The sequence below is a fragment of the Apteryx mantelli genome, chromosome 21, assembly GCF_036417845.1.
Source record: "Apteryx mantelli isolate bAptMan1 chromosome 21, bAptMan1.hap1, whole genome shotgun sequence".
NCBI classification, from domain to species: domain Eukaryota; kingdom Metazoa; phylum Chordata; class Aves; order Apterygiformes; family Apterygidae; genus Apteryx; species Apteryx mantelli.
Window position 1 is genome coordinate 5535179 of NC_089998.1, and position 16380 is coordinate 5551558.

Genomic DNA, 16380 nt, shown 5'->3' on the forward strand with positions numbered 1-16380 from the left:
GGATGCTTTGTGCTCTGGGTGTGCGTGCCTGCAGGACTGGTGTTGCAGTTGGGGTGCAGGATGTTGCTGTTACCCGGTTTGTGGCAGGAGCTGGAGGTTTGGATGGCTGCAGGGGTTGCGGTTCCTGGCCACCTGGGTCGTGTCTGGCCCTGGGGCTGGGAGAGCCCTGGGGCTGTGAGCGTTGGGGCAGCGGTGGAGGAGGCTGCTCCCTGGTGCTGGGCACTGGCCTGGTGAAATGGGCTTGCTTTGAGCTGGGTGAACTGCTGGAGCCGAGCTCTCCCCAGGTGGCCGTGTGGCTTTTGGGGAGCCCAGTTTCCTCCCCTAGAGAAAGGGGAGGAGGGAAGCTGACTTGCAGAGCGAGGGCTTGCAAGCATGATGTTGGCTGAGGCTGTGCTGTGGATGTTGATGTGTATGTGAGGTGCTTTGGAAAAATCTGGCTTTTGCCATCTCCAGTTGGGCAACCAGAAGTACTGGAAGCCACTTGGAGCTCTGTCCTGGCTTTGCATCTGTGAAATGGGCCCATCATGCCTTCCCAGGCTCAGAGACACGTGCCAAGTGCGAGCAACTGTAGCGTGCAGAGGCTGCGGCGCTGAGAAGCTGAGCAAAGCCCAGGGGGAAATAAATAATTCTGTCTTTGAAGCATCGCTGGAGTAGTATGCTTTAAATAAGGCAGAGGGCTGCTCAGCGAGCAGCGGGGATAAAGCGAAATACTGAGCAGCTGATCTGCACACAAGCACCAGCCTCCTTCACAGCGGATGAAGCCGTGGCCTTGGGGGAAGGGGGCACCTGTAAATAAGCCATGGGTTGTAGCGCATGTGCACCAGGCAGCCCGGGCACAGCAGCGAAAGCCAGTTGAGCTGCTTTGGTGGAAAAATAAGCAAATTGCGGTGTGGGTGAAGCAGCCCCTGAAAGCAGCCTAGCTCTGCCTCAGCACTAGCAGGTTTGACCCTGGACGAAAAGGGGGAAAACTTGCACCATTTTCAACCCCAGCACGCTCTCAAACACGTGCCTGTAAGGACACAAGCAGCGCACTGGCTCCTGCCCGGCTCCCCTTGCTTTCTTTCCAAATAGGGGGGAAGCCCCACGAGCGCCTATCGGGCTCTGAGCCGCCCCCTGCGGACCCTCTGCTGCTGTGACATGCTGCTCCGGAGCGGGGATTAACAACAAAAAAAAAATATTGACGTGTTTAATATACGCTCCTGACTCGTCATGTTCAGGGGAATTGTTCTTCTCTGCTAATGAGACCCAGCTTCCTGCTGGGGGATAGAGCTGCTTTTTAGCATGGCTTTGCAGTGGTCGCTGGTAGGAAAGGAAGAAAAATCCATGTCAGTGGAAGCTAGGGGGGTTTAGCACTGTTTCCTGTGCTGAGCCAACATATTGCGCTGCAGTATGGTCCTACCGTGAACTAGCGGTCGCACAGGTGGCTTGACAGGTCGGTCCTGAAAAGACCGTCTTAGAGCTCCGTTTTCACCTCCTGTCTGGATGAAGCGGCGGCCAGGCGGCCTCCCGGCGTGTGGCTGATCCGTCAGCCAGTGGGGAACTGGCACGAGGCTCGTGGCCGCGGCAGGAGGCTGCCGATAGACTGAGGCCGCCGCTTAGCGCGGTTCTGCACCGGCGAGGGCTGAGCGTGCGTACCGGGCTGGCGCAAGCACCCTTGCCGGGGCTGTGCTCGCATCGCGTGCAGCAGCAGCCAGGGCTGCCGAAGCACTTCAGCTGGGTTCATTGGAGTTTCCACTGAGTATTTGTTGCTGTGGCTGGCCCCAGGGTAGCCACGCAGGCCAACCTGGCCTTCAGAGCTGGTGGTGCTGCGGGGGACTGCTGCTATCAAGGCTTTCTTTGGAGGCTTCCTTATGAAGCCATTGCCAAACTACACGAGGGAAGGACCTGGTGGCTGGGAAGGATCAAACGCTAGCCAAGCCAGCGAGGAAGTGTGAGATGACACCTGCCATGGTGAAGGGTGGAGTGGACAGGAGGCGAAGCAGGTCTGGGAGCAGGTAATGGTCTGACAAGCATGGTCCCGCTTCGAGCTTCACCATCTGGAGGGATGGAGTTGACTCTGCAGAGGCCAGCATAAGAGCATGGTACCTAGCCAGGAGGGCTTGGAGATGCGACCTGGTATGGCAAGAGCAGGGCAAAGCGGAGCCAAAACTCTGCCCATTGCCCATAGGCTTGTCTCAAAGAAAAGGGAGTGGTAGATGCACAATCTCTGCTCGCTCCCATACGTTCAAACCTGTAAATCCACACAGCTCAGCAGACAACAAGCCCAAAGATGTCTTTAACTGACCCGATGCTCAGGAGCAGCATATGGTCTGGATATCTGTGTACCAGTTGTTACAGGGCAAACAAAGGAAAATAACCTTTAAGTGACAATGCTGAGAGGTGCGGAGGGCCTCAAAAGCCACCGAGTGAGTCACGTCACTTATAGCTTCCTCTGTGAAAATGAAGTGTTCCTTTTTGGGGTTTGGCTTATTGAAATGTCCTTCCTCCTCGGGACGCTCAATACACTTTCTAATGGTGGGGTGGTTTGGAGTCAGCCTGGAGGGCAGGGAAGAACGGAAACAGATGGCCATACTTTGGCTGCTCTGTTGGTCCTCGCAAGATCGGTTAAAGCACTGTTGAAACAATTCCAGGTATTATTTTTGAATCTGGTTTCCTCATCCAAACCATGCGTCCTCCAAAGAATCTGTCCAGAGTCTCGAGATATTTACATCTTCGATATAAAAGTCAGAATGCATTAGCCAGTCAAACTTGGTCTCAGCAAGCTTAAAATAAAACAGTTCACTTTTAGTCTCATGCTGTTAAATCAGTCGTGAATGTCCTCACAGCAACTAGATGTTGCAGGTTTCCAACTCTCCAGCAAGCTCTTCCGATTGCTCTTTTCTTATGTGTGCACCAAAGCGATGTAGCCTTGCTTAGCTTGAGCTCGTGGCCCAAACTGGCCAAGCCCTGGAGGCAAAAGGCAAGAGTGTGGCTGAGGACAAGTCGTGAGAACAAACAACAGATGTGCTGGGGCACGACGTGCCTAGAGATGCGCCCGTCCAGCTGCAGATCCACCCCTGGGGATCAGCCCTGTCTTGTCACCGTGCCGGCGTCAGTGCTCAGATAGTGCAAAACATCTACCGTGAATGCTAAGGGCTGGTCCTAGCCGTGTGGGTTAATGTGATTTTTGGGTCATGTCTTGTGGGGTGCAGCACCCTTGCTCTCTTGTCTCCCTCCACTGAAAGCCCTTGGACGGGAGGGCTCAGCACCTCTGAAAACGGTGTCTGGCCCCTGCGCAGGCGTGAGGACGTTGCCTTGCACCCCGGGGTGACACTGCGCCTGAACGGCAATACCGCCGGGGGCGTTCGGAAGGTCGGAGCCGGCACGCGGCGACTTGCTCGCTGAGGCAGGATTTCTTAAGAAACAAGATATCAGCCTGACAAGCAAGGACGCGGGAGGACAAGGCGCTGGAGCGAGACTGCTGGCCCACCTTGCCGGCAAGGGAGGGGACGGGGGGAGCAGACACAACAAGAGACCCCGGTTTTACGAAACCCAGCTGGTTTCTAGGGCTCTTAAGGAGTGTACAGAGTTGTTTTGCTTTTTTTCTTCTGGCAGATAATGCCATTTTTAAGCCTCCCAGCATAAAATTATATATTTTTGTAGGTGAAACTGCTTGATTAATCATTAAGCTGTTGAATATTTTAAATAAACTAGACATCTGTTGTGAATGGTGAAAGCTGCACAGAAATAAAACTGCAGCCTTTAGTAGATCTCCATGCCAAAGGGAAACTGGAAAGAAATTACAAATGCTAGCTGCACGATGAAGAAAAACACTTAATATTAAGGGGGAAAAAAAAAAAAGATTTAAGCCATGAAAAATAAGTGGATGATATGAAAGTTGATACAGCTTGACGCAAGCTGTAATCAGAGCTCTCGTAACCTGGTCTGATTTGTTTAACTCTTGTCTTGGCTGCGGGAACGTCTCTGGACTTGCTCTGCTTTCAGGGGTCTGTTCTGCTTGGTGAAATCATTTTGTTTAGGTCGAGGCCTAAGCAAAGGCCTTGGCCTTTTCCTTGCCTTTGTATTTATTTATTTATTTTTTATCGAAGGGGAAAAAAGTTAAATGCATTGGTCTGGCCTAAACATCTGCACTGTCGTGTAGGCTTCTGTTGTGTCCTCGTTTCTGTAGCGTTTTTCTTCCCCTAAACTGGCTCCCAGATGGGAAATGCAAGATCTCACCTCTTGGGTCTTTCCAGGCTTTTCTGCACGAGCTGATGATGGCTGGAACGAGGGGCACGAGGGGAGCTGGTGCGGGCAGGGCTTGGCCAGTGTCTCCCCTCTGCCCTGTAGGTGTTTATCAGCCCCAAGGGGAAGTTTTGCTGAGCAGCACAAGCATTTCCGGGGGGGGAAAAACAGCCCCACAAGAAATCAGCATTTTGCTGGCCTTGAAGCCGGCTTGGTTTTGGAGCGGTTTCAACGGCAGGCGCGATGGGGAAGGCAGCGGCACGGAAACCTCCTTCCCTCGCTCTGGGGAACGCCACGGCCGCCTAACCTCGCTCCGGATTTCCATCCCCCTGCAAGGTTGCCCCGTCCCTCAGCGCTCGCCCCGTCCCACCACGCTTGGGATCACCAGGTCCCTCCGCTCCCGCCGTTGATTTCCAGCTTTGCGACGGAGCCGATCACATTTACAATAGATTTATGTTGGCGCCGCGTGCAGCAGCGGGTGGTCGGCGGTGCTCGTGTGCGTTTTCGGGGCCTGCTCCGGCTGCGGGAAGGTTTTCCCCAGCGGTGAGTGGAACAAGCCCTGCTCCGTCCCTGCCTTTCCCGCGGGCTCGCCGGCGTGGGGAGCCCCAAGGCATCCTCCACGCGCCACCGGGTCCCCCGCTGAGCATGAGGGGGGATGCAGGATAAAGCCGAAATGCTCATTTCGGTGCTTTTGTTTTGCTGCTTCTCTCCTCTCTGCTCAGCTGAATCCCCCCGGATTAATCCCGGGATTAGAGGCCCTGTCGCCGCTCGTGCGCAGGCGGCTCCGAGCGCTCCTCGCCGAGCTGCTCGCACCCGCGGTGCTCCCGGCCCTTTCGGGGCTGCGGGTGTTATTTGTCTCTGCGGGGGCTGGCCGTGGCGGTGGTTCTGCGGGATCCGAAGGAAATTCAGCCCCGACTTGCCGGCCCTGCCCCTTCCTTGTGACGGGAGCGATGGGAACGGGTTCGGCCTCGGCGTTTCCATCCCCGTCGCAGCCCGAGCGGCAGCCGCCGTCCGCTCAGCAGCGGAGCAGCCCTCGGATTTCCGCACCAGAAACGGCGGGCGAGGGCCGCGCTCAGCGCTGCCGAAGTCGGGAAACTTTCTTGGCTTTTTCCCTTTGAGCTGGGTTTAAAGAGGCAGATTTCCCAAACAGAATCGCATTCGCGTAGGCGAATGCACCAGCTTGTCCTAAAGACGTTATAGCCTGTTTTCACCCTTGCTGCTGTTGACTTAAGGGGTCGACCGCTCTATCCGTGTTTATGCAAAGACAAGGTGATTTTTTATGATCAAAAATAACATTTGGGGGTAATTAAATCTCATGCTTCAGGGCATAAACCATAACCTGCCAGTGGCCAGGATGGGATTCCCAGAGAACTGGAAATATTTTCTGACAATTAATTTTCACTCTCTTCGTGGGCTGGGAGGGATCAGAGGGGTGAGACAACCGTAATTAATTTACAGCGATTATTTCCAACAGCTGGCAAGTGGCGAGACTCGCCGGCGGAGACGGCTGGGAGCGCGGGAATCACCGAGCAGAAATAAGAGGCCGAGGGCTCTCGAGCGTGCCGGCCCCGTGCCGTCCGGGCGCCTCGCTGCCGGCTGGCCCGGGGCGAAGCTCTGCCCCCCTCGCCCCCGCCGGGCAGCCCCAAACGGGAGCCCAACGCGTCGGGGGCGAGCGCTTGCCCGAGCGCTCAGGGACGGTGGTGGTTCTGTTGTGCACCGCACGGACGTGCTGAGGGGGGATCGCAACCAAAACTGTGCTTTTCCTAAAGCAAGCCTCAGCAGCGCTCTTCAAGGTGACGCGTCTTCCCCTATTTTTTTTTTAATGCTGTTTTTGTCAAGTTGCATATGCTTTAGCTAATCCAGAAGCTTTTATTTCCCGTGTGCAATGGAGATGGTGTTTCCTCGTGCCGTGCGGCCGGGGCCAGGGCTGCTGAAGGAAGGTGCCTCTCGCACCCTTATAAAAATGATTTCGATGAAACCCCGCACTCAGATAGCTGAGAGCAAGCAAAGCCTGTGCCGAGCGCCGAGCCGGCACCGCTCGCTTCCCTGCTCATGTTGTCCATCCGAAGAGACGTCCTGGAGCGGCCGGGGCGCGTGGCAGGTCCCGGCAAGGCGTCGGCGAATACGGGACCGATGCTTTAGCAGCTTCGGGTCCGTCGGGGGCGGCCGGCTGGCGCCCGCCCTTCCTCGCCGCTTCCCTCCCCGCGCCGCGGGGGCGGCGGAAGCGACGGCGGAGCAACCGCCTCGCCAGCACGCTGCTCCCCGCTGACACCTGCGGGACCAAACGCCGGGCTGAGGGGGGGGCGGCCGGAATCTCGGTACTCGTCGAAACTGCGGTACGCCGCGTACGCGCCAAAATCCCTTGGCGCCTGCTCTTGCCGAGCCGGAGATGGGTCGGGAAAACCTGGCATCGCGACGAGCTTTGGCGACCTCCCGGCAGCTGGCAGGACGGGCTCTGCGGCGGTGCCGGCGTTCCCCGGAGCCGTGGGCACAGCCAGGGTTAAGGGCAGCCCGGAAAATTCCTCTGCTAAGCAGATAACCTCGTCGCCGCGCCGGGCACCCCTGCGCCAGCAGCCGCGGGCAGGCGTTCAAAGCAGCAGCGGCTCAATCCTGTTGACTGCTCGTCTCCAAACCTGGCCTTTCTGTACCCAAGAGCTGCAAGCTTTGCTCTTCCCGGGGCCCTTCGCTGGAGCTCGTCCCCAAATTAAGCCGCTTGGATCCGGCCCCATCCCCTTATTTGCCAGATTAAGCCCGGCGTCTCGCCGCAGAGAAGTCCCTGTGCGCAGACCCGCACGGAGCTGCCCGAAGGAGCACGATAAGCCGCCCCGGGTGCTGTGCTCTAAGTGCAGTATCGATTCAGGGCTAAGAAAATGCTTAGGAAGTAGGAAGAGCGTCCTGCTCTCTAAAAGCCTGTGCGCCGCGTAAGCTCGATGCAGGCAGCCTTTGCGGAGAGGCTCGCTACGCTGCTATTAATATTTTATCCCGTGAAAGAGGCCGGGCTGCCCTGAATGGGGGAGGGCAGGGCGCGGAGGCCGGCGGTGGGAAAGGAGAGGCGAGCGGAGGCGCTACGGCGTTCCTCAAATGCCGATCCCTCCCCCCCCACCCGAGAAAGCCTCCCCGGGGATGGTGCAGCTCCTCGCTCGCGGGTGCCCCGCGCCACCCTGGCCACATCCTGCCTCTGCTGCTGCTGCAAGGACTTTGCTCTTGCTGTTGCATGATAAGTATTTAGCTGCTTTATCCGTGCCTGTATTTTAAGGGTAATGTTTTAACAGACATCACTGCTAGCACTGTGCGGTGGTCAGCCTGTAAAGCACTTGGCTGCCGGGCTGGAGCTGTCCCAGAGGATGGGACCAAGATGTTCTCTAGAAGGTCCTCCAGGACCTCCTTTAGCAGCAGGGAGCTAACGCAGCTGAGCAGCCTGGTTCCCCCAGGGACGGGGGGCTTGAGCCTGCTGGCCATGAGCAAAAAGCAGTTGAGTTTGCACTGGTTCTCCCTTTGGGATATATCCCCCCAGAAAAGCCGTGGAGGACAGGGCTGGACGCAGCGGTTAAGTGGAGACCACTGCAGAGAAGGTGCCCTGGGTGGTCAGGGAGAGCGGAGACCTGCTGCTCGCACACGAGCATGCACCGAAATGGCCGCGGCCACCAGGCGTTGCTCGTGCACGTGCAACCCCTCTCCCGGCACGGCCGCGTCCCTGGCGCTCGCGTTGCCCTGCTGCTATCAATCACGCGCTGACGCTCGCCGTCCTGGGCACCGCATCCGACGCAGCGGGCTGGAGCGTGACCCAGCCTGGGGGCCCTTCCGCATTGCCACGTGCCTGGAGCGAGCGCGACGGCCCCCTCGCGCATCGGGAACCCATCTGCGGGAAGCCGGCGAGCAGAGAAGTCTGTACGGAGCCCCAAAAACACGCGTTTCCCCGCTCGTGGCACAGAGCAGGCACGCAGAGCCGCAGGTGCCGGGCGCCGCAGCGAGCGCGGGTCACGGCAGCGGGAGCGCGTCGGTAGCCGAAGCAGAGCAGCGTGGGCGCGGGGCCGGCGCTGCCGCAGGGACCTTGCAGAGAGCTCCGGGCGCTCGCCCGAGCCTGCGGATGGGATTGGCACGGCAGCTGCTGGCTTCCTCGCCTGTCCCCAGCCCACTACGCAATGACACCTCTGCAAATCTCCCAGCCCGTGTTGTGCTGAGGGCGCTGCGTTCCTGCGAGCGGGTGCTAGCGGAGGGAAGGAGGTTGCTGCCGCGGGCGCCCCTGCTACCACCCTGCTCCAGGCGGGCAGCAGCCCTCCGATGGGGATAACGCTCCCGCTGGGGGCTGGAAGTCCAAACTATCGCTCGGCAGCACCCGGGGCAGGCAGCACGTTTGGGAAGCGGGTGCCGCGCGCAGGGCGGCAGGCAACGGTGCTCAGGCCCTGCCGGAGTGCTGCCGCTAAGCCGGCACCCCGCGTGTGCGGTCAGCCTGACGAGCCGGAGACCTGGGCTCGGCTCGGCGAGCAGCACCGCGCTGCTGCTGCTGCGCACGCTTGGGTGAGCTCCCCGTCCAGGTCAGCGGAGGAGCGTGCTAACCGCCGGGAGCCTCCGCGCCGGGAGCCCCTCACCCTGCCGAGGCGGCTGGGCGCAGCGCCGGGGGGGTCTGCAGAGGCCGGGTGCAGGTCTGGCCCCGTTGGGGGAGCATGGCCAAACTCGGTCGTTTGGGCAGAAAAAGGCTCAGGTGGTGCCTGCAGCGGGTCCAGGGGCCGCTTGGCCCAACCGCGTCCCCCGTGCACCTTCCAGGTCAAGCACGTGCATCCGGGCTGCTGATGCAACGAGGCTGCTGCGGAGGGAAGGGGCTGCGTCCCCACGGGCTCAGGGCAGGGTTTCGGGCTCTGCGTAGGCGCGTTTCTATCCAATTTGTCCAAAATTTGTCCCGCTGTAAAGCAAGGTGAGAACTTGCCACCCAAAGTGGTGCATGGTTGCGTTTTGTCGCGTGCTGTAGGGGTGGCTTTAGGTGGGAGCAGCATCTGCAAGGATGTGGCACCCCTATACGCGACAGTCGGGCCCATGGCCACCGTCGGCGAGGACTGAGGGAAAGGGTCGGTTTTCAGACGGATCAGCAAACCGGTCGGTGTGACTGTGGCTTCCCAGCCGGCAGCGCAAACGCCATGGTCCCCAGCGCAGGGCCATCGCACGAAGGGCACTGTGGAGGGGTCAGGGCACTGCAGGGACCTTAAAACCCCAGATCTCAAAATCCTGGCAGTAAATAGGTGGAGTTTGGGGCCTGAAGTTATAATTCAAGCTCACCTAAGGGCTAAAATTAAGCTTTCATTTATGGGCAACGGGCTGCGGCAGGAAAGCATTCCTTCCCGCCAGAATATTATTGTCTGTAGGGAGAATTCCTTTTAAAGTTTAATAGGAAATCATTTCTATGTTATATAATATAATAAAAATTTTCAGAAAAAATAGGAGAGACTTTCCTCAATCCCTTAGGCTTCAAAAGCTGCTTATGGAAAAATGTACCTGGTGTTGCTGTATGAGCGTGTGTAAAACACACTTCAGGAGCTGGTCGCCCGGCTCTGGCCAAGGCGCTGCCCCAGCGCGGCTCTGGAGCCGCTTCGCTTAGCCGTTGCCCCTGGGCCTGCTGCTCCCTTTGGAGAACAAACCTTCCTTACAAGCAGTTGGGTCTCTTTCCCGTCTCTTTTGAGGGGGGGAAGCTTCCAGTTCACGGTGCCAATTAAACCTACTTGACAGCTTGATTTTTATCACCGCGTCTCTTCCATCAGCGAGCTGAAACGATTCTTGTTAGCAGAGCAATATCCCGCTTTGCAGCGCGATGAGTCCCGAACTGGGCATTTAAGGAAATTGCTATGGACTGCGCGGGGAAATCCCGTTTGCTCAGCGCTCTCTAATTTGAAGCTGAACTGTATTCCCTCATTTTCTGCAAAGCCGCCGCTTCTCATCACGCCGAGCTCCCGCAGCACCCGGACTCGCCTCTGTGGCAGCCTCTAATTTGCAGAGCAGCTAATAACTGTCCCCGCGCGGGTCCGGCCCCGAGGGCAAGGCGGTAACTGAATGTGCCTGGAGCGTCCGTGGGGCGGGGGGTTGTTCCCGTTTTACGGATGGGAAAAGAAAGATGCTGCTTTCCCTCCCCGGGACCCTGAGCGAGGTGTTGCCCGAGGATTTTGACTCGTGCTGGTAGATTTTGGCATAAAGGCAAAGTAATCGTCCCAATGCCACATCACGGATTTAAGGAAGGGACAAAGGGGAGCTCCGACTCCCAGCCCTCCGCCAAGGCCAAGGACGTTTTGAGATCGGCCGCAGGGAGAGCCGAACTTATTCGGGGCGGAGAAAGAACATCCGCTTTCCTTAGAAAGAGGTTTCCATCGGCCTTGCCCGCGGTCCCTGCTGGGCCCCGGGATGTTTTTACACGCCGGAGCCAAAGGCTGCCCGCTCTGCCCAGCCTCGCTCGCGCGTCTGCCGTAATCCGGACGGTGGAGCCAGGGCAGCACGTGCGCTCCTGTGGGATGTGGCCAAGGGGGAAGGCTGCTTTGGTGGGTTTTTTGCTTGGCTGGTTTTGGTTTTCCTCTTTTTTTCTGTCTCTGCTCAGGGTACCAGAAGGGGCAAATCCATCCTTTAACTGTTAGATCACGCTGCATCTTTCGGAATCTCTTTGGAAGAGCATTGCTGAAGCAATTCCGTTTCCCTTCCAACTATAAAAACTTGGATTTTCATTTTGGTAACCCCCAATTCTTTGTTTGCACCTAACCAAAGGTGCAAAGATATGGTCAGGCAGAGGTGGGTGTGAGATGAGCTACAAGAACGTAAGGAAAAGCGTTTCTGAGGCTAGATGTTTGTCTGCTTTTTCCAATTGCATCAGCTGGTCTCATAAGGGAAATGAGCTCTTCAGTATAAACCTTATAAATCAAGTCACTCTGAAAAGTTTAGCTAAGAATCCTTAGCTAAAACCAACGTCAAATTTGGCTGAATGTGTAATAAATAAATAAAGCTTTTTCCTTTCTGTCCCCGTGCCAAAATCAACAAGTTCTATTAGCTGATGAAACAATGCTGACGCTAAATAAAAATACCCCGACCCATCAGTAGGGGCTAAGAGCTCGGCCCCGCACCCAAGAGCGGCGCCCCGACACCTCCGCGAGGCCCTGCCGCCGCGGGGCCGGCTCCCGCGCCTCGGAAACCTCCGGAGCTGCAGACGTGGTTGGAGCAGGGAACGTGCTTCGGGTGTGCGCTTGCCTTGTTTTTTTTTCTTCTCCCCCCCCATATGTGAATTGCCCTAGAAACCTCCCTTTTTTTCTTTTTTTTCTTTTATCGTGTGTGCAGAACACCAAAGCTTGCAGGCGCAATCCTCCAAGGTCCCTGCTCAACATCAAAGCGGCACTTCAGCATGTCGGATTATGTCAACACCCGGCAGCACCCTGCCAGCCGTGCCGGGTGCCCGGTCCCTCTGCCGGGTTTGATGGCAAAGTAACGCGGAATTTCTCATCTGCCGCCCACGAGCCCATGGAGACTTGCCACATGCGAGCAATGCTTTTCCCGCAGAAAATCCCTCATCTGAGATCCGCGTTTAGCTGGTTTAGGCCGTGCGCTGGATGTGATCTTTGAAGTTTCACCCTTCCCTCAGCACCCGTGGTTAAAAGATCTGTTCCCTATCAGTCTTCAGTCGTGCTTTTTGATTCATTCAGGTTTTTAGTTACTTATCCGTCTATCCTGCTGTTCCTGCCACTGCCCCTTCCCGTCCAGGCTGCTGCACACGAGTCATTTTTCAGGTAGCCCTGCCAGAAGGGCGCTGACACTAACGGGAGAAGGTTCAACCACTCTCCTGATCTTAATAAGCAGCAAAAACGCTGCACAGCCGGAAGGGAGCAGCCAGATGTGACTTGAAATTGCCACGAAACACAGGAAAGACGATGCTCCAGACAACTCCTGCAAATCCCCCAGGCGCCTGCGGAACCATCCCAAAGCGTTGCTGCGAGTCGCTAAGACGGTGGCGCAGGAGCCTGCAGGCCGGGCGATACCTCCCCGATACCGGTGCCGCCCGGAAGGTCGGAGCCTGGCGGGAGATGACCCCTGCTTTGCAGGATCCGGGCTTTCCCGTGAGCTCCTGCGCAGGACCCTGCTCCTACGCCTGCCGTTAGCGGCGCCGCCTGCGGCAGCACGGTCCGGCTCCCATCCGTCCGTCCGCCTCTACCGCATATCCTGCACCTTAAAGACGTTTGTGTCTAATTTTGACTTCGGTCATCCGAGTGGTGCTGGCATCCTGCCGGGCTGCGCTTAATTCTTAGTAACGTTAGTCTAACTTCACGGACAGCATCCTGCTGTTTCGGAAGATGCCTAAGGAAGCGATGGAGTCGCCGCGAGCACCTCTCTGCCGGAGGGCCGGGCGCGCGCGAGGAGCTGCCTGTTTCCGCACCGTAATTAAAACCCAAAGGGGAAAACAAGACCGGAGCGGCGCGTGCGAGCGGCCGGCGGGCAGGGAGCGCGGGCAGCCCCGCGGCCGCGGCACTCGGCGGGCAGCGGCATCGGTTTCCGTCCGGCGCTGCCTTCGCGCAGGGCTGGCAAAACCCGGCTCACGTCCGCTGCGGGTTGCGCTTGCCGCCTCCTGCATGTCAATAGGTGTCAGGCCCCGGCCCCGTGATGGAAAGAGCCTTTTTCCTGCTGATTTTTCTCTCTCTCCCCTGGCCAGAAGGGGCTGCTCGGCGGTAAATGCCCACGTGCCATCCTCCGCGCGGAGGCAGTGAAAATTGCCCTTGACGGCCTGCCGGCCCGGGAGCCCGGAGCTGGAGCGTAGCTTGGGTCTCCCCCGGTGCAATCCACCCCCAAATACTGGCTTTGCTCTGTGTTCATCCCAGCAGTGCTGCTCTTATCTCATTTGCTCCATCTTTAAAACGCCCTAATCCCTAAAAGGGGATAGTGCTGGTGTCAGACGCGGGAGAAAAGGCGACGGTAAATACACAGGGATTTCACAAACCTATCCCAAAAATCCAGAAAATAATTTGCTATTTATTACTTCTGCTCTCGCTTTGTTTCCTCACTGGCAAATTTACCCGGGGTTTTGTGCTGAAACGCGGTTTCTGGCTTGTAAAGCGAACCCGGGGCCGGGCATGCTTTCTCTGGGGTTAGGCAGGGACAGGAAGGCAAATCCGCGTTTCGCATTTGGGTAACTCTCATTCATGGGTGCGCGCAGTGTTTGTTACGGCGCTTGGCAATCGTACGCTACGAGGAAATACTGCTGTTACCCAGAATAGAAATATTTTAAGCTAAGTATCGACTGAATCGAGAGATGTAGAGAGCTGATTTAAGTTTGGTAAGGCAGAAGGAGAAGATTACTTCCTCGGAGGTCAGTAAAGCTGATGTCTCGAGCAATGTCAGCTGCAGCGCGCTTGCAAAGAGCTGCGGTGAGTTTAGCAGAAAGCAGGTTGTTGTTCACCTTTTAATGCTTCTGCAGCCCATCAGATAGACGGGAATTGGGGCAGCTAGACTGACCTATCAATAGTTACCTGTTTTATTTGCCACCTTGGACTTGTTTGTTTAAAAGGAAAAGCTGATAAGCCTGTGAAATTAGGGAAAATAATCTTCTCTGGTTCTAATGAGACCACTTAGGTTGGCGAGAACTGGGTAAATACCGGAGTCATCATGACTTGACGATCATTAGTGCTTGGCATCTCTTGATGGCAAAGCAATGTTTTTCTCTCAGATTTTCCAAAGCAGCCCAGGGTTGGTTAAGCGGTGTATTTTCTAGGTGGGAAACTGAGGCACAGGTTCAAAGGGCTGCCTGGTTTCACAGCGTATGTCTAGGCAGTGCTGGCAATGGGACCTCGGGGTCCGTTCCCCTCTTCTGCTCATTTGGGCAGAAGAGAACTCCCCTTCTCGTTACACATAATAGGTTGGTGAACCTTTTTTAAGAGGTACCCCTCGCTCAGGGATCGCCCTAAGGGAAACCCGTCCGGCATGGACTGGCTTTGTCACCGTGCCCTAACTGGGTGGGTTTGGACCCCTCCTGCAGCGTGTTTGGGAGTGGAGTCGACAGCCACCTTGCTTTGCTATTTGTTTTGACCCCCGAACTCTCCTCGGCAACGTAAAGCCTCGTGAATTATAAATCAAACGTTCCTGCGGAGCCTTGTGGTGCACCGAATAAAAGGCAATGATTAATATTTAAGGGAAAATAAGTTAAAGATTTTAACTACAAGGGCAAGTGTCTGTCCGCAGGGTGTCTTCACGTTGAGGCTTGGAAGCAAGGGGGGGCCGGGGTTTCAGGGACTTGCCGTGGAGGCTGTTAACCTCCTCGCCGCGTGGGCCACGCCGGGCTCCACCTTCCCGTCCCTTGCTCCTATACCCCCCGGTGATGCACCCGCCTCGGGCAACCCCCGGTGCTGGCGTTACGGGGGGGGGAGTCCAGCGGACTCGCGCAGCCTTCTGGCGAACGCGTCTCGGCGAGCCGGCGTGCGCGCTCAGAGCAGCTCGGCGGGGTCCTCGCGGGGGGCTGCGCTTTTCGGAAACTTTGACCTTACCCTCCCAGACCAGCACTCGTCTTTCCACCGCTCGGCCATCCCGCGCTCCCCCCGACCCGTCCCTTGGTGCGCCGGCACCATCCCCTGCTCGCGGGCTGACCGCCTACGGGCACGGCGCAGGGACGGACACGGCACCTCCTCCCCGTTTTGCAGCCTGGGAGGCCGAGAGCACAAGCCAGCAGCCAGCATCACCCCCCAAACTGAGATGTCCTTCGTCTCGGCAGGGCGCTCGGTCTCTGGCCGCCCACAGCGGAGTCATTACAACGTGCCAAACAAGGAGGGAAATACTCACGTGAGTGCAGAATCTCTCAGGCGGGTCCCCACAAGTGATTCCTGCTGGATCCACTCTTACGGTCACGTAATCCTTCATCCGCATGGCCTTGGGTTGGCAAGCATAAAACTCCCATGACGGGCCATCGTCCGTGGTCACCCAGGACTTGCAAATGTCATACTGTCCCATGGCCAGGGGTAGACAGTGTAAAAGGAGAGCAACCAGGGACGGCATGGCAGCTGGGACCGAGGGCCGGGTCCCCGGGCAAGGGAAGTGCCAAGAGTCCCGAGAAAGGCAGCTGCTGGTCTAGGGGTTGCTCTCAGGATCAGCATGGAAACTCCTCATCTAAAAGTGATCCAGTCTAAGGAGATCCAGATGATGATGGCAATGACCCCGCTCTCCACGTTGTGTTCAGACAAGGAAAGCTGCTCTCGATGTGGAAGCCAACTTTGCAAATCACTTGATTTGGAAAGTTTTGTCTAGAATTGCTGATCAGTGGTCAAAAGTCTTCCTTAACCTCATTTTTTCCCCTTTTTATTGTGTGAAAGGTCTTCCAAGTCAGCATGAAAATATCTAGAGGTGACTCCAGTCAATCAATAGGAAGATCAAGTTCTGAGTTGCTGATGGAATTTGATAGGAGTAAATTGGAGAGGCTGCGAGATGGTGCTGGATCAGGTTTTCAGCAACCTTCTCAGCTGCTGCAAATGCGTCGCTGTGTGGAGTGCTTTAACCTGTGGTCTGCTTTAAATAATTGTTGGGTTTTTTGAACATTAATTTATAAAATAAATATAGCATCTGCTCATCAATACAACTCTGACAAGAGAGACTCTTTGGAGCTAGACTTCCCTTCTTCCCAGGGATGACTGCATCGACGTTACTGCATTGGGTGGCAACGTCTGCAGGTGGTCTGAGCAGGCTCTTTCGTGGTCATTTGACTGACACGAGCGGCGTCGGCCTCGCTCGCTTTTCCTCCCGCTTGGGGCGGCGGTGGTGAGGCACTCGCCCAAGGGGGTCTCTGTCCGCCTGCGCCTTTTGGCACCTTAGCAGCAAGTTCCCAAGCCTTCAGCTCCCGCCCCGCTGCTACCTGAGGGCTTGTTTCCCTTTCATCCTCGGGGGAAAGGGGCAGTTCATTAGCAGGCGCCACCTGCAACAGATTGAAAGACAAATTAGCTGGGACAAAGCAGGGGGGCGGCTGGAGCAACCAGCCTTGCGAGAGCGCGAGTCCCCGAGGATGCGCGCAGACCTCGGCTGGGCTTCCTGAGGCGCAAGCCAGGCTTTTGTAAAAGGGAGATATACAACTTTAATAAAAAGAAATCCATAGTAAGATGCTTATGGCAGATCTGTTGTTTGGGAGATTGGGGGGAGCGCCGCCCCACCGATGCTTAACAATAGCTC

General features: G+C 56.8%; 1 protein-coding gene across 2 annotated transcripts in view; it reads right to left on the bottom strand.

Moving 5' to 3' along the window:
• The window catches only part of NTNG2 (netrin G2), a 44708-nt gene extending 29324 nt beyond the window's left edge, over positions 1-15384 (bottom strand). For both annotated transcript variants that reach the window (XM_067308880.1, XM_067308881.1), the window contains exon 1: positions 15007-15384. In XM_067308880.1, coding sequence (XP_067164981.1) covers positions 15007-15219 — 213 coding nt within the window. In that variant the 5' untranslated portion in view covers positions 15220-15384. The remainder of the gene's footprint in view (positions 1-15006) is intronic.
• Positions 15385-16380: the final 996 nt, after the last annotated feature.